The sequence below is a fragment of the Scyliorhinus torazame genome, chromosome 16 (genome assembly GCF_047496885.1).
Source record: "Scyliorhinus torazame isolate Kashiwa2021f chromosome 16, sScyTor2.1, whole genome shotgun sequence".
Classification (NCBI taxonomy): Eukaryota; Metazoa; Chordata; class Chondrichthyes; order Carcharhiniformes; family Scyliorhinidae; genus Scyliorhinus; species Scyliorhinus torazame.
Genome location: NC_092722.1, coordinates 33,126,716 through 33,151,739, shown reverse-complemented (window position 1 = coordinate 33,151,739; position 25,024 = coordinate 33,126,716). Strand labels below are relative to the sequence as shown.

The 25,024-nt window shown below is 45.7% G+C and overlaps 1 protein-coding gene across 6 annotated transcripts in view; it reads right to left on the bottom strand.

Annotated features, from left to right (window-relative positions):
- The window catches only part of ubr4 (ubiquitin protein ligase E3 component n-recognin 4), a 227,614-nt gene that overhangs the window by 45,681 nt on the left and 156,909 nt on the right, over positions 1–25,024 (bottom strand). For all 6 annotated transcript variants that reach the window (XM_072478202.1, XM_072478203.1, XM_072478204.1 and 3 more), the window contains 11 exons: positions 21,068–21,233; positions 13,686–13,830; positions 13,468–13,553; positions 13,230–13,317; positions 12,573–12,766; positions 11,575–11,814; positions 9,507–9,645; positions 9,195–9,320; positions 6,755–6,883; positions 6,181–6,524; positions 4,334–4,424 (listed from right to left, as the gene is read on the bottom strand). In XM_072478202.1, coding sequence (XP_072334303.1) covers positions 4,334–4,424; positions 6,181–6,524; positions 6,755–6,883; positions 9,195–9,320; positions 9,507–9,645; positions 11,575–11,814; positions 12,573–12,766; positions 13,230–13,317; positions 13,468–13,553; positions 13,686–13,830; positions 21,068–21,233 — 1,748 coding nt within the window. The remainder of the gene's footprint in view (positions 1–4,333; positions 4,425–6,180; positions 6,525–6,754; positions 6,884–9,194; positions 9,321–9,506; positions 9,646–11,574; positions 11,815–12,572; positions 12,767–13,229; positions 13,318–13,467; positions 13,554–13,685; positions 13,831–21,067; positions 21,234–25,024) is intronic.

Below are 25,024 nucleotides of genomic sequence, written 5' to 3'. Positions count from 1 at the left end.
ACTCGTGTACAAGGGAACCAAGGTTCCTGGAGAACAATTTCCCATTTCCTCACTGTTAAAAGATACTCTGTTTGCTGTTTTTCCCAACAAACACATGACTTCACACACCTCTATATTATATTTGTTTTGTCATGTTCTTACCCACTCACTTTGAGTTATCAGATTGATCCAGTGACTTTAAGTGCTGAGCATCCGGAGACATGAACACAGATCAGACAGAATTCCAATTCAATGCTCTTGTGTTGTATCGTCTGCACCAACAACAGGGCCTTATATTTTCTCCCCTACACTTCGCAGAAGGGGTTAAGGAACAGCGACCATGAGCCAGAACCCTAGCTCATATTCTCCTCCCTCAGAGGGTATACAAAGATTAAATAAACCTTTTTGCCCCAGCTGAGATCAGTCACCTCAGCATTGAACATGGTATCAATTTTTAAAAGTATTCATTTACAGGATATGGGCGTCACTGGTTAGGCCAGCATTTATTGCCCAACCCTAGTCGCCCTTTAGAAAACGGTGTCTTCGGGCAGCACGGTGGTGCAGTGGTTAGCATTGCTGCCTCACAGCGCCGAGGTCCCAGGTTCGATTGTATACCACTGTGCTACCACCTCTGCTGGGTCTGTCCTGCCGGTGAGACAGGACATACCCAGGAATGGTGATAGTGGTGTCTGGGACATTGTCTCTAAGGTATGATTCTGTGAGTATGACTATGTCAGGCTGTTGCTTGACTAGTCTGTGAGACAGCTCTGCCAACTTTGGCATAAGCCCCCAGATGTTAGTAAGGAGGACTTTGCAGGGTTAACAGTGCTGTGTTTGGCATTGTCGCTTCCGGTGCCTGGGTCGATGCCGGGTGGTCTGTCCGGTTTCATTCCTTTTTTATGTTTTTGTAGCGGTTGAATACAACAGAGTGGCTTGCTGGGCCATTTCAGAGGGAAGTTAAGAGTCAACCACATCAAATGTGAGACCTGAAGGAATATATTTCACCATACCAGAAGTCATGATGCCTGGTTGCCACAGGGAGAGCCACCAACCAGTTCACAATGAGTTTCCACTCGATTGTGCTGGTTTCCTTGCCGTATTTTGTCTGAAATCAGCATAACCCAAGCAAAAGATTGCACGAAGTGCATATTATCTTCAGGATTCCACAATCATTTGAACTAGTTTAAGAAAAAATGACACCAAAAGACAACCTTGCCTGCAAAACTGCCCATGCCACCTAACGGAATTAATCATCTATGGGAGGTTCTGCTAAGAGCACGTTTGTGAAACTTCTAGTTTCTAAAAGTTAAGCTGGTTCTTTGAGGTGTAAGAACATTGACAGAGCACAATTTAAAAGTTTCGAATGTATTTTCTTTTACAAATCTACAAAGAAGCTGACCACAATATCCCAATACAACTACCAAATAGCTCTTCAAATTTTTTAAAAGTCATTTAAAATTGAATTACTCACAGATTGACACTAATTAAATGCTTTTATGAAATACTAATTTCCAGATGTATAAATCAATCTGCATCAAATTATCACTTAAATATAACAAGGAATATATTTTAAAGAAAAAAAATGTAATGTTTTATAACTTTGCCTAATTTCATATTACAGATATTGCACTGTAATATGCAAATTAGTTTGAGCAAAACACAAGAAAAACAACGGGGGCGGGATTCTCCGGTTGGCAACGTCGAAATCGCGTTCGGCCAGAGAATCAAGGCTTACGACCAAATTCAGGGCTACGCCGCTTTTGCGATGTTTCGCCCCCTCCAAATTGGTGCACTCAAAGAGTACGCTGCGCAACACATCGACGGCCTCAGGACGTCAAGCCCGCCCCCTGAAGCTCCGGCCCCGACCGGCTGAGTTCCCGACGATGTGGGTTGCTCATGGTCTCATCCGTCGGGAACTCGGCACAGTTGGGGGAGGGCGGATCCATGGGCAGAGGGGACTTTGCCAGGGGCTGGGGGCATGGGGGGGGGGGAATCTGCTGGTCAAAAAGGGGACACTATTTTCCAGGCTGCCGCTGGGCGCATGCGCGGCTACGGACCTGGCAATTCTCCGGGCCATATCGGCAGCTAGAGGCGGGCGCTCTACGCTGCCTTGATGCTAGCCCCCAGCCAAATGGAGGATCAGTGGCCGTTTTACGCCATTCTTTCTGTTGTAGAACGCCACCGTTCCCACGCCGGAGTGCGGGCATAGCCTCAAAATCGGAGAATCCAGTCCAACTTCTCAAAACAAATGCAAATCACTACGCAAAGTGGAAACTCATTGGCCTGGAACTTGCAGTAGTAATAAAGGCTTAATGTGTAAAACTGACAGCACCTTCTGACATATGCGGTTAAATGCAGAAATCTAACATTTGCTGTCAGTGACGTCCTTCCCCTCCGCAGGCTCTCCTGCTACTCGTCACAATGGAATCAATTATCAGTTGCTGGTATGTTGTGATTTTCAACTATTTCTACAATATTCTCTCTATAAGACTAATGAAAACTTAATCCAGGAGTAAATTGAGTTTTTAAACAGTGAGCTAAGCTTATACTGTGTGCATGTGGTTATGCAACAATCAGGAAGGTACCATACACTCTGCTCACAATTTTCTATCTGTGATATACGGCAGTTGCACGCTTGTGTAATATATAAAAGTACCATGCACTGAAATAAACTGTCCACACACTGCAAAGAGGAAATGTTGGCACCAAGTTAAAATTACAATTACACCTGCTCTCTAGCCCTGAAAAACAAATTAAAAGTGTGGAGTTTCTTTTGCTAGGAATATTTTAAAATTGCAGATTGTGCTCCGATAGTTACATTTCTCCCTTAACTCCATGTGCATGGTCTATTCTTTACTTCTGCACAATGACTTAACTGATATTTATAGTCCCTGTTTTGCAACCCTTGAGAAAAGAAAATAGAAAATAGGAGCATGAGTAGGCCATTCAGCCCTTTGAGCCTGCTCCACCATTCACTATGACCAAGGCTGACAATCTAACTCAGTAAACGGTTCTCACTTCCCCGCATAGCCTTTGATTATTTAATCCCCAAGAGCTATATCTAACTCCTTCTTAAAAACATACATTGTTTTGGCCTCCGCTCCTTTCTGAGGTAACAAATTTCACAGGTTCATCACTCTCTGGATGAAGAAATTCCTCCTCATCTCAGTCCTAAATTGTCTACCCGGAATCCTCAGACCCTTGGTTCTGGACTCCCCGCCATCAGGAACATCCTTCCAACATCTACCCTGTCTAGTCCTGTCAGAATTTTATAGGTTTCTGTGAGATCCCCCTCCTCATTCGTCTCTGGGAAAAATAATCAAACCGACTCAACCTCTCCTTTTGTCAGTCCTGCCAACCCAGGAATCAGTCTGGTAAACCTTTACTGCACTCCTTCTCCAGCAAGAACCCCCTTCCTTAGATAAGGGGACCAAAATTGCACACAATATCTCAGGTGTGGTCTCATCAAGGCCATGTATAATTGCAGCAAGATATCCCTGTTCCTGTACACAAATCCGCTTGCTTTGAGGGACAACTTCTTCACCATATGTTGCACCTGCAAGCTTACTTTCAGCGAACTGGTGTACAAGGACACCCAGGTCCTGTCGCACAGTGCCCTCTCTCAATCTATAACCATTCAGATAATAATCTGCCTTCCTGTTTGCTAGCTCTCTGGCAAATACTCTCCCTAGGACATCAGTCCTGGTCTTGCCCAAGTACAATCCATCCAGTTTGTACTAGTCCACCTCCCCTAGAACCGGTCCCAGTGTCCCAAGAATCTGAAACCTTTCCTCTATCTCTTCAGCCATGTATTCAGCTGATATATCCTGCTATTTCTGCCTGACGAGCACGTGGCACTGATAGTAATCCTGAGATCACTACCTTTGAGGTCATACTTTTCAACTTACTTCCTAACTCCCTATATTTAACTTTTAGGATCTCATCTCTTTTTTAAAAACCTATATCATTTGAACCAATGTATACCATGACCACTGGCTGTCTCTCCCCCCCGCCCCCCGTATGTCCTGCAGCCGCTCTGAGACAGCCTTGACCCTAGCACTAGGGGGCAACATGCCATCCTGCAGTCTCATTTGTGGCCACAGAAACACCTATCCATTCCCCTTTCAGCTGAATTTTTCCACCCAACTAGCTGATCACCTTGCTGGCCCATTGCTGGATGTCACAGGTCCTTTTAGAGAACGCAAAGTTGAAAGTGACACTGGGATAAATAAAGAGTCTATGCTCGAGAGACTGGAGCCTGATAAAACTTTGTGGGGCAGCTTTTTGAGAGCAACAACCATCACTGTTCCTTTGTCTTTGACTGCAGAGATCAGGCCTAAATCCTTACACTCACCAGATCAGGATTGGCCCAATGTCCTTTCAGTGCAGTTGAAACCTTGGCAATGATTAGGTCATTCATTTGCTGTGTTGCCTCTGGATTGTCTCTGCAAGAATAAAATATGATCATATAAATGGAGTAGCAATACAGTAACAAAGCAAGTTAACAGATTTCAGCTAATGCATTAAGCATCAGCCTGGCTCAGCTGGCAGTACCCTTCCGCAGAGTCAGAAGATTGTCCGGGTTCGGGCCCCAGAGCAGGACTTCAATCCATAATCTTGGCTGGCGTTTTAGTGCAGCAGTGAGGGAGTGCTGCCACGTCAGACTGTTTTACAGCGAGACAATAAATAAGGCCAGCAGCCTGACAAGGCAGATGTAAAAGATCCTCTGGCACTATTTAAAGAGCAGCAGTGAATTCTTTTGGTGATCTCACCTGCACGTATCACACACTCAACACAACAAAAACAGATGAATTGGGTACAAATGACGACATCTGACGAAGGGTCACCATGAAGCATTAACTCTGTTTCTCTCTCCATATTCTGTCGGACCTCCTGAGTATTTCCCACATTTTATGTTTAATTTCAATTGGTCACTAGCTGGAATTTGCAGTGTGCAAATTAGTTGCGATGTTTGTTTGGCGTAGTAGCAGCAACTACACTTCAAATGTAATTCATTGTCTGTGAAGTGCTGAGCACACAAAAGGTGCTACATCCTGCTCTCTAGCCACTGTCCCGAGGCTGAGCTGAACGGTTTGTAACCTTAATTTCCTATTCCCATATTGTAACTCACACAAAATTCCTTTCAACTATCTCCTCTACTGTCTGATCGACACTAGCTCCTGGTCTCTCCAGCAAAGCCTGGAATTCAAAAGTCTCATTCATGTATTCAAATCCTTCTATGGCCTCAACCACAACTTCCCAATATCTGAAGCCTTCTTCAGCCCTCAGATCTCTGTTGGGGATTGCAGTTGAGAAAAAACTCATCAAATGTACAGGAGCAGGTTCATCATCCCTTCAGGCTAGAGATGAACTGCACATAAAATATCATTTATGGAAATACAAAAGGCGCAGGGCAGTATCGAGTCAGTTAAGTACCAGCACCTTTAAACACTAGGCTTTACATTACTTTGGAGGCTGGTCATGATTATCTTTCAAATCATTTTTGAAGAACATCCTGACACTCAACTCAAATTCACGCCATCAAAATGGAAGCAGGTGACAACATTTTGATTACTTAAGTAGAGGCGACTAGTCACAAAGCATTACAGTGGGTGCAGTTGCCTCCTGTCTATTTCCAGCCCTTGCATTCAGCCATCCTGCTGCTTTGTACATTGATACATAGCACTTAATGTACTTGGTAAATGTCAGACTAGGACATTCCTGTTTCTGCGAGCACTAAATGGTGTTTGCAGCATTTTCTCTACATTTTTTGAAATCAGGCATTCTGCATTGAATGGATGATGTAAGGAATCAGTAACATAAAAAATGTTGCTACTGCAATGTCTCAACTCTCAGAATGACTCTTCAATAACTCCAGTCTTCTGGGCCAGTGTCAACTCTGTACTGTGGGCTGCTAAGAGCTGGGTTCAGCCTGCAGCACAATCAAAAACAGCTGAAAGAAAGAAACAGAGAAAGAGAGAAAGAAAGGGCAGGGTGGAAAAGTCAGCCTACTTCAGATACATATTTGGTCTGTTTGGGTGCAGCACCTGTGTACCTTGTGAACTGATGCTTCCAAAAATTACTGTTAAATATTCTAACCGATACAACCCAGTCACAGAAAACATAGTCTTTCGATCTCATGTATTGATTGCAGAAACACTGTCCTCTAGCATTAGACAAGAGCTGACCCTCCCTACATACCTAGTTAACAAGCACATCAGTTGTCTGACTTCCTCTCTCATTGAGGCAGTGCCACGTCGCAGATTATAATCAAACAGCTCTCGGATAAGTCCCTGGGAAACTAGGATCTGTCGGATAGTGCTGTTGGTAGCGAGGGCACGAAGCAATGTTATACAGTGCTCAGTAACAGCTGAGGCACAACCATAACACTTTGTTGAAGAGGTGTGCCCACAGCCGAGGACAGACAGAGCTCGATACTGACTGGCTGTGAATGTGGGCTGAGCTGATGATCGCGATGACTTTGTTGCAGCTTCCCGTTGATGAAGATCATATTCTAGCAGTTCCTTCCGTGAAGCCAGGACTTTCTGCAAAACATGTACAATGTTCAAACTGTTAAGATTAGAGTCATGCAAGCTGATTAACCTCTTATTTAAATGAGTGTTAAAAATTCTGCACATTTTTAAAGCCAGACATTCAATCATCAGAACAACAAAACATTGCATTTTATCCTTACCATTCACTGCTTTGAGTTATATTATGCTTGTTAATTCTTATATGTGTTGGACAAACTTTATATTTCTTTGTATTTTTGTACCTGAATGATTTTGGACAACTCATCGAAGGATGTCTTACAATCTCCACAGTATTCCTGAGCCAGTTGCTGGATGTAGCGATTCACACTTGCTGCTGTCGAGCTGATTCCAGTAACACCGCTGGTATCATCCTGGGAAATAATAATAATAATCTTCATTGTCACAAGTAGGCTTACATTAACACTGCAATGAAGTTACTGTGAAAAGCCCCGAGTCGCCACATTCCGGCACCTGTTTGGGTGCATTGAGGGAGAATTCAGAATGTCCAATTCACCGAACAGTACGTCTTTCGGGACTTGTGGGAGGAAACCGGAGCACCCAGAGGAAACCCACGCAGACACGGCGAGAACGTGCAGATTCCACACAGGCAGTGACCCAAGCCAGGAATCGAACCTGGGACCCTGGAGCTGTGAAGCAACAGTGATAACGACTGTGCTACCGTGCCGCCGAACAGACTAATTTCTTAATGTTCGAAATACAACCTGTTCCCAGAGCTATTAAAAAGGAAGACTTGGCTTTATAAACAGAGCATAAAGTAAGAACGGTTAAAAATCACTGGTTTTGGGCAGCACGGTGGCGCAGTGGTTAGCACTCTGCTTCACGGCGCCGAGGTCCCAGGTTCGTTACCGGCTCTGGGTCACTGTCCGTGTGGAGTTTGCACATTCTCCCCGTGTTTGCATGGGTTTTGGCCCCACAACCCAAAGATGTGCACGGTAGGTGGATTGGCCACGCTAAATTGCCCCTTAATTGGAAAGAATGAATTGAGTACTCTTAAAAAAAAAAAAAATTTTAAAATCACTGTTTTGGCCCCAGTGGCATAATGTGGCCAATTCAGGGCACACCTTAAGAAGGATGTCAAGGACAGGGTTCAATAGAGATGGTACCAGGGATGAGGGACTTCAGCTATATGCAGAATCTGGGATTATTCTCTTTAAAGCAAAAAAGGTTCAAGCGAAATGAAACAGTAAGTGTTCAATATGACATTGGAATTTATTAGAGTAGGCAGGGAGAAATTGTTTCCACTGGCGGGATGTTGGTAACCAGAGGACACAGAAATAGAACACGAGGCAAAAAGCCCGAAGTGTCAATAAGGGGCATTTTCTGTAACACAATGAGTTAGTCAGATCAGGAGTGCACTACCTGAAAGGTTAGTGGTAACAGATTCAATACAAACTTTATTTTTGAAAAAAATGAATTTAGAGCACCCACTTCAGTTTTTTTCCAATTAAGGGGCAATTTAGCATAGCCAATCCACCTACCCTGCACATCATTTTTGGTTGTGGGGGTGAGACCCATGCAGCCACGGGGAGAATGTGTGAATATGAGCTTTCGAAAGGGAACTGGATATATACTAATCATTTGCAGAGTATGGGGAAAGAGCAGTTGATTCAGGTTAATTAGACAGAAAACTCTTTTGGAGAGCTGGCACTGGGACAATGCTGGATCATTCTGTCAAATGGAAACACGGGCGGGATTCTCCCCTACCCGGCGGGGCGGGGGGTTCCGGCGTAATGGAGTGGCGGGAACCACTCCGGCGTCGGGCCGCCCCAAAGGTATGGAAGTCTCCGCACTCCAAGCCCTCACCTTGAGGGGCTAGACCCGCGCCGGAGTGGTTTGCGCTCCACCGGCTGGCGGGAAAGGCCTTTGGCGCCACGCCAGCCGGGGCCGAAAGGTCTTCGCCCGGCGACGCATGCGCGGGAGCGTCAGCTGACGTCATCCCCACGCATGCGCAGGGGAGGGGGTCTCTTCCGCCTCTGCCCTAGTGAAGACCATGGCGAAGATGGAAGAAAAAGAGTGCCCCCACAGCACAGGCCCGCCCGCGGATCGGTGGGCCCCGATCGCGGGCCAGGCCACCGTGGGGGCACCCCCCGGGGCCAGATCGCCCCCCTCCCCAACCCCCCAAGGACCCCGGAGTCTGCCCGCGCCGCCTTGTCCCGCCGTTCAAAAGGTGGTTTAATCCACGCTAGCGGGACAGGCATTCCAGCAGCGGGACTTCGGCCCATCGCGAGCCGGAGAATTGGCGGGGGTGGGCCCGCCGACCAGCGTAATTCCCGCCCCCGCCGAATCTCTGGTGGCGGAGACTTCGGACACGGCGGGGGCGGGATTCACCCCAGCCCCCAGCGATTCTCCGACCCGGCGTGGGGGTCGGAGAATCCCGCCCCACAAGCTGGACAAAGCAGACTGGCAAATATATTTCTGCAGAATCAAAACCCCAGGCATGTGTCAAACAGTGAATGTAAATTCATTCACAATCCTACTCCAAATGTAGAGAACTGAATGGAGCAAAGAAATCTTCACCACTTAATCACAGGATATACACAGTACCTGTGAGGCATTCCCAGAATAACTTGTCTCACATTATAATTCTAGAAAAATATTTCTCACAGTGCCACTCGCATTGTTGTGCTGAATGTTACTCAACCAAAAAATTACACCCTTTACCTGCGGTTTCTCAGGAGCCGCCTCACTAACTTTCACCAACAAAGTTTCAAGCTGTGGCCTGTGTCCCATCAGTTGGTGATAAACACGATCAGCCTTATCCAACAAAGTGTTGATGTTTGTGACTGCCTGCAGGACACAAAATAAAACAAGACGTTTGAAAAAGGATAGCAGATTTAAACAGCAGAAAGACAAAACATATCGAAAGGGCTGGAGTCCAATGAGTTCAGAACCAAAATTTAGTCCAAAGTGAAAAGGGGTCATGTACAGGAAAAGTCAGAAACCCAATGAGAGCATTTCCCCAGGCAACCTCACCTTCTTTCTGTCCTCTTCATTTTCAATTGGATCCACTGCGCAGCATGGCTTGGCATGCAGCATAAAATCGAACCGTGCGTATTTGCAGAATCCACAGGCATTACACAGAAAAGGATCTTTCTCATCATAGTTAATAGATCTGTAAAGACAGAACTGAATTACTCAAAATAATCAGAATTTGCTCAGGATGTTGGCCTAAGAAGCCGAGAGACTCAACAGGAGCTGAAAGGGAGATTTTTCTCAAGTCAGAATCCAGTTCTTCAACAAACTATTGTGTCAAATCAAGTTAACTCAGCACAAATAGAATTGCAGTTTGTTTGACAAGTGTGCAACCAAATATTAACTGCAGACTCCCCCATAAATTGACATTTGTGTCAGACAATGGCTATCTCCAACAAAAGTATCTAACCATCTCCCCATGATATTTGAAGGCGTTACCCTTGCTGAACCCCACACTATCAACATCTTGGGGGTTACCATTAACCAAACCTGATCTGGGCCAGCCATATAGGTACTGTTGTTACAAGAGCACATCAGAGGCTGGGAATTCCTGTCTCTCTTCCCCCCCCCCATCCCACCGAACCCCCAAACTGTCACTGGACCAAAACTCTAGCCCTCCTTTCGCAACAGCTTTGCGAATGTACCCATATCGCATGGGCTGCAGTCAAGAAGCCAGCTCACTACCACTTTCTCAAGGGCAATTACAGATGGGGAACAAATGCTGGCCTCGTCAGAAATGCCCTCATCCCATGAAAGAACAAAGAAAAATGACTAAAAGGGGATGCTCAGTTGTTGAGTAGATTCAAGCCCGAGACCATAGATCGTTTGGCTCCAAGGGAATCAAGGAATATGGGAATGGCGTGCAGAGTGGAGCGAATGTGCGAGTTCTTTGTGATCAAATTGAATAGCTGAGCAGTCTGGAAGGGCTACTTTTTATGTTCTTATAGCTTTCATCCAGCCTAAAATCAATCTCATCCCACTTGAGCTACATTCATCGAGATGGAGTTCAGTTCCTTCTGTTGCCTCAAAAGAAGAATGGACACACTGGAGATTACATTTCTATAAGCCCACTTGATATACTGGAGTGCACAAATTGCAGGCCTCCTAAAGATAGTCATTATATACAACTCTCATTACATATTAAGTCTCATTTCACATTTTACTTCTTGCACTCTTAGGTGCTCAGGACAATCAGGATTGCTCCTAAAACTATTTCCATCAGTGGACTGTGCATCATAGTCTGTTTAAGCAACCTACCAATGCCTCGTGAAAATCACTGCAGACCACGTTTGCATGGTCTCAAACTCAAGTACCCTAACTCTGCAAAGTACTGTTGGTCAGATCAGTTGGGAGGTCAGGTTCTCTGAGTTTATCAAATAAGTCAACTGGAAAATAGAAAATGTGTAAAAACAATCTAATTTTGGCTGGAATATATTTTCTCATGGTGAATATACCATTTTATTCCAACTTTATTAACTACTGGGTCAAAGCAGCAAAGCAGGGGCAGCACGGTAGCATTGTGGATAGCACAAATGCTTCACAGCTCCAGGGTCCCAGGTTCGATTCCGGCTTGGGTCACTGTCTGTGCGGAGTCTGCACATCCTGCCCGTGTGTGCGTGGGTTTCCTCCGGGTGCTCCGGTTTCCTCCCACAGTCCAAAGATGTGCAGGTTAGGTGGATTGGCCATGATAAATTGCCCTTAATGTCCAAAATTGCCCTTCGTGTTGGGTGGAGTTACTGGGTTATGGGGATAGGGTGGAGGTGTGGACCTTGGGTAGGGTGCTCTTTCCAAGAGCCGGTGCAGACTCGATGGGCCGAATGGCCTCCTTCTGCACTGTAAATTCTATGATTCTATGATTGTGAGTAACATAATTTCAACATCAGGAAACATTTGTTACAAATCATAGATTGGTGATTGATAGTAAAATACGTCAATACAATCCAAATTTTAGAAATACGGCAGCACAATCTGGCAGGTTTCTCTAAACTCCACAACAAACTATGTTTAATTTTGTTACTGTTTTAATCTCATTTTATCATAGCATCAGTTGACGGCAGTCCCCACTCACCTGCATTTGTGACACTGGTACACGTTCTCCCCGCAGTTACCACAGACGCCTGGATTGGCAGGAACGGATGCACTGCAGCGTGGACACTGCAAGGTCTCTGTTGACGCCTGGTAATTCTCATAAAAGTCTGCAAACTCAATCATTAGGTTGGATGCTACAATGGGGAGCGGAAGATCGATCTTCACTTCAGTCTGACCCGGTGTTAATTGGACTTTTTTAGCTTTGTGCCAACGAGCAGGCCTAAAGAGAGACGGTCATGTGATTGGTGAGGCAAATATCACTACTACATGAAGTTTATAAACTCTAATAATTGAAGTATCCCATTATCCTGTTGACATTAAAATCAAGTAAAACTACTGGAGTGGAAAGGACAAGCACCGACCTCTGGCTGTGGGTCCCATTCAAGAAAGAAAAAGTTCTCAGACTGTCCCAGAGCACTTCACAGCCAATTATGAAGTGTAGTCACAGCTGGGTTAATGCTGTGTCCAATGTATGCATGAAAGCCCATAAACAACAATTAAATAAATGACTAGGCATCTGTCTTAGTGATGTTGACTAAGGGCAAACATCAGCCAGGACGAAAAGGAAAACTCCCCTGATCTTCTTTGAATAGTGCAATGGGATCCTGCGCATCCATGTGAGAGAGCAGATGGTCTGACTTCTCACCTGAGAGAAAGCAACATTCCCTCAGTACTGCATTGGAGTGTCAGCCTAGGTCTCTGGAGGGGGGCTGGAGCCCACAATCACCTACTTCAGAGTTGAGAACTCCACCACTAAATCAAAACTGATACTCATTCAAGAAGCTTTCGCCCAAGAGTTACAAAGGGTGGCAAGGTAATAGTTATATGCCCAAGCACACAATAATTCACTCAGCATCAATATGTAAACTAGACAGACTGCTTATAGTTACTTGGAACTTGTATTTGCATTTGGGTACGGTTCAGACCAGTCAGCCATCATCATTTACAAGGCCATAAATGTCAAAGTCAGATACTTACTTATTTTTTAGTTCTACAATAGCTTGCACAGTCCTGTTGTTGTAGTACAGGTTGATGGTGCGAACCATCTTAGTGCGTTTTAGATCGCCGATCTTCACAGTCACTTTGCTGATGGTGTGACTGCCAATCAGCTTTACCACTTGCTGTGTGGTCGTGTAGCGTGTGTCTACCTTGATCGATGAAAGTTTAATATTCTGAAGAGAACAGATAACATTTTGGTAGTTTTAATTCGCATGGAAAAAGAACAAGAGAAAACCAAAATACCCGAGGCAACTAGCAGTCTAGTATGAGATTCATTCCGTAGGCTTGTTTAATTATTGATCGCTACGCTGCAAAAATTATTCTGAGAAGCCCCTTTACCCAAAAGGGACATCACTTAACCTTCAGGGAAGTGGGAGGAGGGGTTTCTATGAGACTATACTGTTAACAGCTGATTTAACTGTAACGGACCATATCAACAGAAAGCTGTACAATTGGTTTCTTTCAAAACCACCTGTGAAAGGTAACCGAACAGGTGACTAACCAATAACACTCGTGGAGGAAACTGCTGACACGGACACCTTCAAGGAACAACTTTCCAGAGGAAAGGAAGAAACTTTATGGTAGACCTTGTGGCAATGCCAGACACACACTGGCCAGGTACACTTCTATACTTACAGTGAATGGCACCTCAGGGTTATTACAAACAAGACATGGATCACTCTCTAGGTAATAGCCATCGAACTCGACTAGGCCAGACAGCATGCTGGAACAAAAACGCAGCAAAAATAGGAACATTATTAATTATTTAAGCAGCATAACAGTGTACTGAAGCACCGCTTCAACAGTTCCAGATCTACATATAATATGCTCACTTATGACAAAGAACAGACATTTAAACAAGTATACTACTCACTTATAAATGTTGGAGTTGGGGTGGTTGGTGAGAATATGGTTCTGAGTACGAAGGATTTCTACTGCTTTGTGCGAATATTCTTTCAGCTAGGATGCGAATAAAGGTGACAGTCTCATTCAGCACCGAAAAAATAGCAATATGCAATAAAATTCTCCAGAACAATGACTTGCTCTTAAATTATAACAGACATTAGCTACAGTCGATTGACACTTTCTTACCTTTTTTTCAGTCTGTGGAGTCTTGAGTGAGAAGTATCCCAGCAGATCCACAAATTGTGCAGCCTTGCGTCCATAGGCTGGGAGCTCCGGCCAAATTGACCACATCAGGTCCAGTAACAGCTCTTGTTGTGATTTGCCAGAGCTCCTGATCACATCAAATCAAAAACAAAATGGGCAATGAATAGAAGCAATAAATCAAAGAAGAGTTACCACTGAGGTAGACATTTCTGACATTATCACATACATCTCATACCCCCTGTTCCCAACCTCCTCAAACCCTCACTATAACGCTCTCTGATCCCCACTAACCAGTTCCCGATCTGGCTCTCGCGATTCCAGACAGCAATTCTCCTCTTTCCCATTGCTGCTGACCCCATGCATGTCCCTGAAACTGGACTTCAATATCTATCTTGGTGATGCCCCTGGAATCCTGGGGCATCACCAAGGGGGTCTATCCAGAATTCTGCACAGTTGAACATAACTTCCACCTCACTGTATTGCAGCATCCACAAGCAAAGGCTAACATTACATTTAAATTCAAATTCCATTTAAACCGGTTGAATTATTTTTTCCTACCTGCACAGTAACGTTCAATGATTTCTGGACTTGGATCCTAAGCCGTTAGAGATACTCGGATCTACCTATCTTGGGTCTAAAGTAGATGACTTCACACTTGTCAGTGGGGCAGGTTTTGCTCAGTTGGCTAGACAGCTGGTTCGTGATGCCGAGTGAGACCACGAGCGCGGATTAAATTCCCCGAGGTTGTGCATGAAGGCACCGCCTCCTGAACTTGCCCCTCGCCTGAGGTGTGGTGCTGCTCAGGCTAAATCAACACCAGTCCGCTCTCCCCCTCAAAGGGGAAAGCAGCCTATGGTGACTTAACACTTTTTACACACTGTTAAACAGTATAAACAGTATGTAACAGAGCTAAGCAATTTCACACACACATCAGATAAAAACTCTGCAGTCCTGTCACATCCAGGTGTGAACCGACAATTAAACAACTACCAGAGGTTGCGGCGTACAAACTATCCCATTTTCCCCAACCCCAAAAATTGTATTTCTTGCATATACTCGGCATATGAATTTATTTTCAGTCACAACATGCTATGTTCATATTTGTGTCAGCCTCAGCTTTCCATTCGGCAAATGCATGTTTTATTTATCTTAAAACTGGGTGCAAGCGATCAAGCAGGCGACACGGGTTGAACTGCAGAGATGAGCAGGGTTTAAGGCACATCCACGCAGATCAAACTGCATACAGTAAACGACGAAGAAAACTGAGTCTTCTAGCAAAATACAAGTAATATGAAGCTAATAGTCATAACATTTGACAACTTATCAAGGATTGTGAGGCAGTGAGGAAATTCGATGTTAGTGGAAAAACGGGTGCTAGAATGGAAGGAAGAAGCCGTCCTGAAGCAGATCTGCATTACCAAATACACCATGAGAAAATGAAAAGCGACCAGGCCTGACCTTGAGAAACATGTGTCAGAATTGGTCCTCAAAAATCTTCACAATGGTTTAGTTGTCACCAGATATGCAATGTGTATATGCATACTGAAATGGGTCAAATCAAACCCTGCATTCGGCAGAGATTTCACAGCAAGTTAGTTGGCGTAGCTGATTTATAGAATCAAAATGTTTAGTGTTGCGGCAGACGACCAAGATCGCTTAGAGACAACTGCAACATGTTGATGCTAAAATTACCAGTTTCTAGCTTTTCATCATAAGACAGCAGCAAAAAACACAACCCATTATGCCACATTGGCAACATGGATGAAATTTCCATCAATTTTGAAGTGCCCAGCAATAAAACTGTGGAGTGGAAAAGTTTGAAAACAGTTCTAGTGAAATCCACAGGGCATGAGAAGACAAGATTCACAGTGGTGCAAGCCTGCATGACCAAACACAGCAAAATTAATGGCCTTGATAATTTTAAAAGGTAAAACCATGTTGAAAATTAAGCTCCTTCAGGAGTTTTTATGGTCCAGGACAATGGTTAGAATGATGAGGATATAGGGTGAAGTTATGGATCGCTAATGTGTACAATAGGTGTCCCCTTGGCCTAAGTACAGAATGTAACTTATTAGTGTGGGCCGTGTCCAGATCCAATATATCCAATAAGACCAGGAGTTGCCCAAGAAGAAATAACGCCAAAATTGCATTTAAATCAGGGATTCTAAAGTCTGTGGTTCAAACTTTGGATGTGCACCTCAACAAGCCATTCATGTTCAAGCCAAAAGGAATACGTGGATGACTGACTGAGATGCCAACCAAAATATAGGCAGAAAAAAATATCTTTGTCAACTTAGCGACTTTATAAATTTTTTTTTTTTTTTTTTTTTTAAGTGGACAATACCTGACTCATCCCAGAGGAAATCCTAACAACTTCCAGAAACCAGCAGGGTCCTTGTTGCCTTTAAATAGGCACCTATGCCCCGTGAAAGCAGAAAATCAAGTTCCCAAGAAATTCACCAATATCCTTTACATTTCTATGGCAGAACTCTGACCATGGAGACGGTGGGCGTCATTCTCCGCCGGCGGGAGTCTCCGTTCTGCCGGCGCTCGGGGGTTTCCAGACGGCGTGGGGGTGCCCCACAATGGGAAACCCCATTGACCGGCCGGTGTTACGGAGACTCCCGCCGGCCGGTCGGCGCAGAAATGTGGCGGGGCGGGTAGGAGAATTTCGCCCGGTATGTCTGCAAGGACAAAGGGGACTCCTCTATTAAACACCCCAAGATTCCAGAACTGAAAAAACGCATCCTTTGTCCAAAACCCAAGAGAAGTGGTGGGATGTATGCCCCATGACCCAAGTAGTTATACACTGTAATATTGCCATATTGGACTGAACTCAGGCAGGCTACCAATTTACTACCTAGCAGGTAGCAGCACAAAGGGCGCTGTCCAGGTAAATTGCCTGGCCCTCATCTACACTGTGTACTACTGGAAACATTGGAACTCCTGTTTCGGTACCTGCAAGACTAAATTCATCTCTGCGTGCCTTCTTCCATTGTGGAAGTCCTCACTTCTGGAAAGACAAATCACTCTACAACAGTTTCAACCTGCTAACCTCTGGAAGAATACATCGTTGGACTTTGATTGCTGTACTCATGTGAAACCATAACTCTTATTTTTAATCATGGTCTGGCTCTGTACCCCTTTCTTTTCTTTAACCCTATTTTATTGTGCAAGTGCAAAAGGGGCAGAAGTTGCAAAACCTCTTTCCACGTTTTGTGTAAATGTGAGTGTATAAAATAAATCAACCCTCTATTTTAGCTCATCTCCAATTTGCCGTGGGGTTGTCAAGAGGATCATTTCACTCCAAACTGATGCGTCAGGGAAAATACATCACCACTTCTTCAAACTTCTTTCATGAGATATGGATATCACTGGAAAGACCAGCATTTGTTACCCACCCCAAATTACCCTGGAACTGAGCGATTTGCTAGGCCATTTCAGAGGGCAGTTATGAGTCAACCACATTGCTGAGAGTCTGGAGTGACATGGAGGCCCGACCGCATAGCAGATTTCCTTCCCTAAATGACATGAGTGAACCAGATGGGTTTTACAACAATCAATGACAGTTTCATGATCACTATTACTGAGACTAACTTTCAATTCCAAAGTTTATTAATGGAGTTGAAACTCCACCAACTGCCATGGTGGGATTTGAATTCATATCCCCAGAGCATTAGCCTGGGCCTCAGGATTATGAGTCCAGTGACTGTACCACGACGCCACTGTTGTAAAAAGGGGGAAAACAAAAAAAAAAAACAGCTTATTGTTTATGGATAAGTGCCAAGAGAAGAGGTCAAGACTGTTAAATTAATCCCCCTCCTGCTCGTAACAGAGAGAAATAAACTTCATAAAGAGTGAAAATACACACAGTGTGTGTTTTGGGTGGTTTTGTCATCAAATCGTGGGATGATATTCATGCAGAACTGTCATCAGTGCATTGAAAAATTGTGGAATATCCTATTCACTGGATGGTGTGGAAGATGATTTGTTGTGGAGGGATGATTCCGAAACGGAAAGCACCACATCTGACTCAATGTGGGATGCTTCCGATGATTCCATAGCCATAAGAGTCTCAATGAATTCCATGACATCCTTGCGTCGGATGCTGGAGACAAGGAATTTGATGGGGGTTAAAATGTTTCCATTGTGGTTAAAGGTATATTTTTACAATGACTTTATTCAATAAACCATGCCACATTAATTTTGTACGAATTATCGATTTTATAGGTATTTCACCTTTCAAAATGTCAACTACCCATACCGGCAGACACATTTTATGTTCAGCATACAAGTCATTCAATACGTCTCCATTTTTGGAACATGTTTTGGATGTTTCAACGATCAACATCTACAAGAGGGGCAGCACGGTGGCGCAGTGGGTTAGCCCTGCTGCCTCACGGCGCCGAGGTCCCAGGTTCAATCCCGGCTCTGGGTCACTGTCCGTGTGGAGTTTGCACATTCTCCCCGTATTTGCGTGGGTTTCGCCCCCACAACCCAAAGATGTGCAAGGTAGGTGAATTGAACACGCTAAATTGAAATGAAATGAAATGAAAATCGCTTATTGTCACAAGTAGGCTTCAAATGAAGTTACTGTGAAAAGCCCCTAGTTGCCACTTTCCGGCGCCTGTTCGGGGAGGCTGGTACGGGAATTGAACCGTGCTGCTGGCCTGCCTTGGTCTGCTTTAAAAGCCAGCTATTTAGCTCAGTGTGCTAAACCAGCCCCTTAATTGGAAAGAAATGAAATAAGAAATAAAAAATTAACTTAAAAAAATACATCTACAAGAGGATTTCACACTTGCCGAACAGCGGAAACAACATGTGGGGGATGGAGTTCAGCAATCCCAAAGCCAATGGATCAGATTAAAGCTATGCAGTCCTGGCACATCCAGTCGTGAATGGTGGTGGACAATTAAACAGCTGCTGTAGATTATGGCGTATAGGTCAATCTGCTGTATACGATTACCCCATTCTTCTCTCACCAAAAATTGTTTTTTTGCTCATACTCGACATGCAAGTTGACCCGTGAGCCCCCTTTTTAGCCACAACATGCTAGCATTAGTAGTCACCTTCAACTTTTCAATCCACAACGTTCTTCTTACGATATAACTGATCCACAAATATTCCCATCAAGTGGATCATGAATCTCAACTTCCTCCTTAGCTCCCCAGCATCACAGATGCCAGTCTTCAGCCAATTTGGTTCACTCCACGTGCTATCAAAATACGGCTGACAGCACTGGATACTGCAACTGCTGTAAGCCCTGACAATGTTCCAGTAATAGTACTGAAGATGTGCGCTCCAAATCTACCAGCACCCCCTGGACAGGATGTTCCAGTACAGTTACAACACTGGCACCCATCTGATAATGTGAAAAATGGTTCAGGTATGTCCTATCCACAAAAAAAGGGACAAATCCAATAAGGCCAATTATGACCGGATCAGCCTCATCTCGATTATCAGCAAGTGATGGAAAGTGTCATCAATAGTGCTATCAAGCACCACTTACACAACAATAACCTGCTCACTGATGCTTGTTAAGTAATGGGTTAAGAGACATTGCAATTAGTTGTCTCATTTATGTTAAGTATCCATTAATTGACACTGATATGTAAAGTGGCTTCAGGTGGCCTCTGTCAGGTGATGTATAGTGAGAGTTTTGTGCAAAGGCTGTTGGAAGGAAATAAATGAGTGTTTGCGAAAAAGGAACAGAACTTGAGACTCTTCATATCACAGCAACTAAAACATCTAACAATGCTCAGTTTGTGTTCCGCCAGAGGCCCTCAGCTCCTGACTGCCATGCAGCCTTGGCGCAAAACATGGACAAAACTGAAACACACGAGGGGCGGTGAGAGTGACTGCCCTTGACATCAAGAGGAAAAGTCACCACTGGTTGGAGTTATACCTATCACAAAGGAAGATGATTGTGGTTGCTGAAGACCAATCATCTCAGTTCCAGGACTGCAAGAACTGTTGGGAGTTCTTCAGCTGCTTCGTCAATGACCCATCCCTCCATTATGAAGTCAGACGGTGATGTTCACTGATATTTGCACAATGTTCAGAACCATTCGCAAGGCAGATAATATTCAGGCTTAGGCTGATAAGTGACAAGTGGCATTTATGCCACACAAGTGCCAAGTATGACCATCGCCAGCAAGAGAGCGAATCTAACCATCTTTCTTTGACATTGTGTCAATGCCATTATTGGATCACCCCCATCAACATCCTAAACTGGGATTACCATTGACCAGAAACTGAACTGGATCAGCCATATAAATATTGTGGTTACAAGAGCAGGAGAGAGACTGGGACTTACAATGCAAGTAACTCACCTCCTGATTTTCTGCCCACCATCTATAAGGCGCATCCAGCAGTCTGACGGAATACTCACCACTTGCCTTGATGAGTGCAGCTCCAACAACACTTAAAAGAGGCGCAACACCATCCAGGACAAAGCAGCCCGCTTGATCAGCATTGTACCCACCAACTCATCAAATGAATGAACGTTTATTCATTGGCATACAGCAGTGTGCATTGTATTCAAAATATCCAATGGGTCTTCAACAGCACCTTTCCAAACCTGTGAGTTTTACAGCCTAGAAGCACAAGGGCAGCAAATGCATGGGGCATCGCCACCTGCAAGCTCCCCTCCAAGCCACTCACCATCCTGACTTGGAAATATATCACCATTCCTTCATGTTGCTGGGTTAAAAATCTGGAACAGCATTGTCCCCACAGCAAATGGACTACAATGATTTAGGTTCGCCACCACATTCGCAAGGACAATTAGGGATTAGCAACAAATACTGGCCTTGTCACTAACACACATAAAAACTTCCCAACATCAAATTCCATCTTCCAGTTTGCCTACTCAAGTCAATGATAATTTGCAACTTTCTGTTCCCATCTGTGCCACTGTGATAGCCAACATAGTGATGTTCGAAAATTTAGATATGCGGCTCTCTATTCTTTCATCGAAGCCATTAATATCCAGAAAAGCCGAGGCCAGAGCATAGATTCCTTGGGTCATCACTACCATCGGCATTCATTGTTAATTGTCCACACATGATTATCTGTTTCAAGCCTTCTGTGGCAGGTAACTGAACTTCTGTCGCAAAATACTGATACAACCTTGTCACACTGAAGTTGAACTCTGTCCAGTTTGACTATAAACCCGGAAACACCTCCACAATTTAACTCTTTCAGCTGCTGTTACGATAGCTCCCACACAGGGCTTTGAGCTTAGCCATGCATTGCTTGGACTGTTCATATTGCATAGCGATTACAACACTAACAGTTCATTTGGTCCAAACAGTGCAAGTTGGTGTGTATCCTCTTGGAAATGAAACTGACTCTTGACTCACCTATAGATGTGTAGAGTAAGGCAGTGAGCCTGCCAACGCACAGATGACGAATTTGATTCCAATAGGAAACATCGCAAAAACTGAATCAAAGTTTCTTTGTCAGCAAATTTATTCAGCTGATTGACCAAAGCTGTGCAGAGTTGATCTTCCTGACTGCTCGTATTCTCTGTCAAAAGCAAAGGAGAAAAAGGCAAATTTATTAGCTTGCATGATAAAAGCGATGTTATCCCTGTTCATAATTCATATTATCGGAACTTGAATTTTGCTCTCAGATCACTGACAAGGGCACATAAATCGCCCACCCCTAGTTGGATTGAGGTGATGCACCTCCCTCTTTACAGTGATTCCACAATGCAAGGAATTCCAGGGTTTTGACCAAAGGACATGAAGGAACAATGACAGATATGCATTTTGTCCTGAGACGCTGCCTGGGTTATTGCTATAGTGTGAGATTTTTCATCCCATATGTAGAGCAGGAATATTTTAATATATTTGTAGTATTGTGTCTTGCCAAGATACTTCAAAGAGTGAAAAGTCATGGTACTTCAGAGAGAGTGCAACGCTCCCAGGTAGATTCAGCATGGGTTAGGAACAGAGTAAGGAGCTTGGAACACTATTTCATTGCACCAGGGCAGGCACAACAGAGGCTAGATACAGAGTAACGCTCTGTTCCATCAAGCACTCACAGGTCAATTGTGGCATTGTCAAACAGATGATAATGTGTCTTCTTTAACAAAGAGTCTTAGCTGAAGTCTTAGAAAGAGGCCTTATTGTTTATCAGTGTAAATGTTCCACTTCCCATATCAGTCAACCTGTCAATTTTGCTAAATCTTGGCAACCATTGTTTTGTGGACCTGTAATTACTACTGAACTACTACATGCACCAGATTTCAGAATTTCATGCAGCACCTTCAGTTTGAATTTGGCTTCGACTCCAGAGAAGCTGAAAGGACAAGATACTGACCCACGGCACAGTCACATTTTTATTTGCCAGATTGGGGAAAAAGATTGTTTTTTTAAAAAATATATATTTTTATTCAAATCTTTACATAATTTCAACAACCCCCCCCCTTACAGATAAGAAAACAACAAAGAACACATAAATAAACATCTTATAGCTGTGTCATGTATTCCCCCAATATACAAGCCCTCCATTAAACGATAATAAGCACAGTAGTAAACACAAAGTACACCCCCCCCTCTGGGTTGCTGCTGCTACTGTCCACCTCCTAACGCTCCACTAGAAAGTCTAGGAACGGTTGCCACCGCCTGAAGAACCCTTGCACAGATCCGCTTAAGGCAAATTTTACCTTCTCCAATTTAAAAAACCCTGCCAAGTCGCTGATCCATGCTTGGGGGGCCTCGCATCCTTCCACTGTAGCAGAATCCTCCGCCGGGCTACCAGGGACGCAAAGGCCAGAATACCGGCCTCTTTCGCCTCCTGCACTCCCGGCTCGTCCCATACCCCAAATAGTGCGAGCGCCCAACTCGGCTTAACCCAGGTGTTTACCACCTTAGACACTGTCCTCGCAACGCCCCTGCAGAACCCATCCAGCGGTGGGGACGCCCAGAACATATGGGTGTGATTTGCTGGGCTCCCCGAATACCTCACACATCTGTCCTCTACTCCAAAAAACCGACTCCGCCTTGCCCCAGTCATAAGCGCCCTGTGCAGAACCTTAAATTGTATCAGGCTAAGCCTGGCGCAAGAGGAGGAAGAATTTACCCTACCCAAGGCGTCTGCCCTCGTACCCTCGTCTATCTCCTCCCCCAGCTCCTCCTCCCATTTACCTTTCAGCTCCTCCACCGAGGCCTCCTCCGCCTCCTGCATCTCCTGGTAGATTGCCGAGACCTTGCCTTCTCCAACCCACACCCCCGAGAGCACCCTATCCTGGATCCTACGTGCTGGCAGCAGGGGGAATTCCCTCACCTGCCACCTTACAAACACCCTTATCTGCATGTACCTGAAGGCATTTCCAGGGGGGGAGACCAAATTTTTCCTCCAACGCCCCAAGGCTCACAAACGTCTCATCTATAAACAGGTCCCCCATCCTTCTAATACCTGCCCTGTGCCAGCTCAGCAACGCCCCATCCATTCTCCTTGGGACAAACCGATGGTTCTCTCTGTGGTCCCCGATCTTCCCCATGTTGAAGATCGGGGACCACACCGAAGCCTCTGCCTCCCCCCTGTGGCGTCTCCACTGCCCCCAAATTTTGAGGGACGCCGCCACCACTGGACTCGTGGTGTACCTTGTCGGGGGAGAGGCAGCGGCGCCGTCACCAGCGCTCTCAGGCTCGTGCCCACACAGGACACCATCTCCAGCCTCTTCCACGCCACCCCTCCCCCTCCAATACCCACTTGCGTATCATCGCCACATTGGTAGCCCAGTAGTACCCACACAGGTTAGGCAGCGCTAGCCCTCCTCTGTCCCTGCTCCGTTCCAGAAACACCCTTCTCACCCTCAGGGTCTTTTTCGCTCATGATTGAAATAGGCCTTAGGGATCAGGATGGGGAGGCACTGGAATATAAAAAGGAACCTCGGGAGCACCATCATCTTCACCGACTGTACCCTAGCCGCCAGGGAGAACGGCAGCATACCCCCCCTTTTAAACTCCTCCTCCATCCGCTCCACCAGCCTCGTCAAGTTGAGCTTGTGAAGGGTCCCCCAGCTCCTGGCCACCTAGATCCCTAGGTACCGAAAACTCCTTTCCGCCCTCTTCAGTGAAAGCTCGTTTATCCCCCTTCCCTGGTCCCCTGGGTGTATCACGAATAGCTCACTCTTCCCCATGTTGAGCTTATACCCGGAAAAGTCTCCAAACTCCCTGAGGATACGCATCACCTCCAGCATCCCCCCCCCACCGGGTCCGCCACATACAGTCGGCATACAGCGATACCCGGTGTTCCTCCCCCTCCCCCCACACCAGCCCCCTCCAGTTACTGGACTCCCTCAAAGCCATCGCCAAAGGCTCAATTGCCAACGCAAATAGCAGGGGGGATAGGGGCACCCCTGCCTCGTCCCCCGGTACAGCCAAAAGTATTCTGACCTCCTCCGATTTGTGGCCACACTCGCCACCGGGGCTTCGTACAGTAACCTAACCCAACTAACGAAACCCTCCCCGAACCTCCTCAACACTTCCCACAGGTACCCCCACACCACCCTATCGAAGGCCTTCTCCGCATCCATTGCCCCCACTATCGCTGCTTCCCCCTCCACTGCAGGCATCATGATTACATTTAGGAGCCTCTGCACATTGGTGTTTAGCTGCCTTCCCTTCACGAAACCAGTCTGGTCCTCGTGGTTCACCCCCGGGACACAGTCCTCAATTCTGGTAGCCAACACCTTCGCTAACAGCTTCGCATCCACATTGAGGAGCGAGATTGGCCTGTACGACCCACACTGTAAAGGGTCCTTGTCCCGCTTCAAGATCAGCGTCCTGGACATCGTCGGGAGTAGGACCTCCCTCTCCCTCGCCTCATTGAAAGTCCTCACAAGTAGTGGGCCCAACAGGTCCATATACGTCCTGTAAAATTCCACCGGGAACCCATCTGGCCCCGGTGCCTTCCCCGCCTGCATACTCCCCAGCTCCTCCAGCCCTACACCGCGGTGCCCCAAGCCCCGCCACCTGCCCTTCCTCTACCCCCGGGAACCTCAGCCGGTCCAGAAAACGACGCATTCCCCCCCCCCCCCCCCCCATCGGGGGCTCAGATCTATACAGCCCCTCATAGAAGTCTCTAAATACCCATTTATTCCCACCGCACTCCGCACCGTGTTCCCCCCTTTATCCCTAACTCCCCCAATCTCCCTCGCTGCCTCCCGCTTCCGAAGCTGGTGTGCCAGCATCCGGCTAGCCTTCACCCCGTATTCATACACTGTCCCTTGCGCCTTCCTCCACTGCACCTCCGCCTTCTTGGTAGTCAACAGGTCGAACTCGGCCTAGAGGCTTCATCGCTCCTTG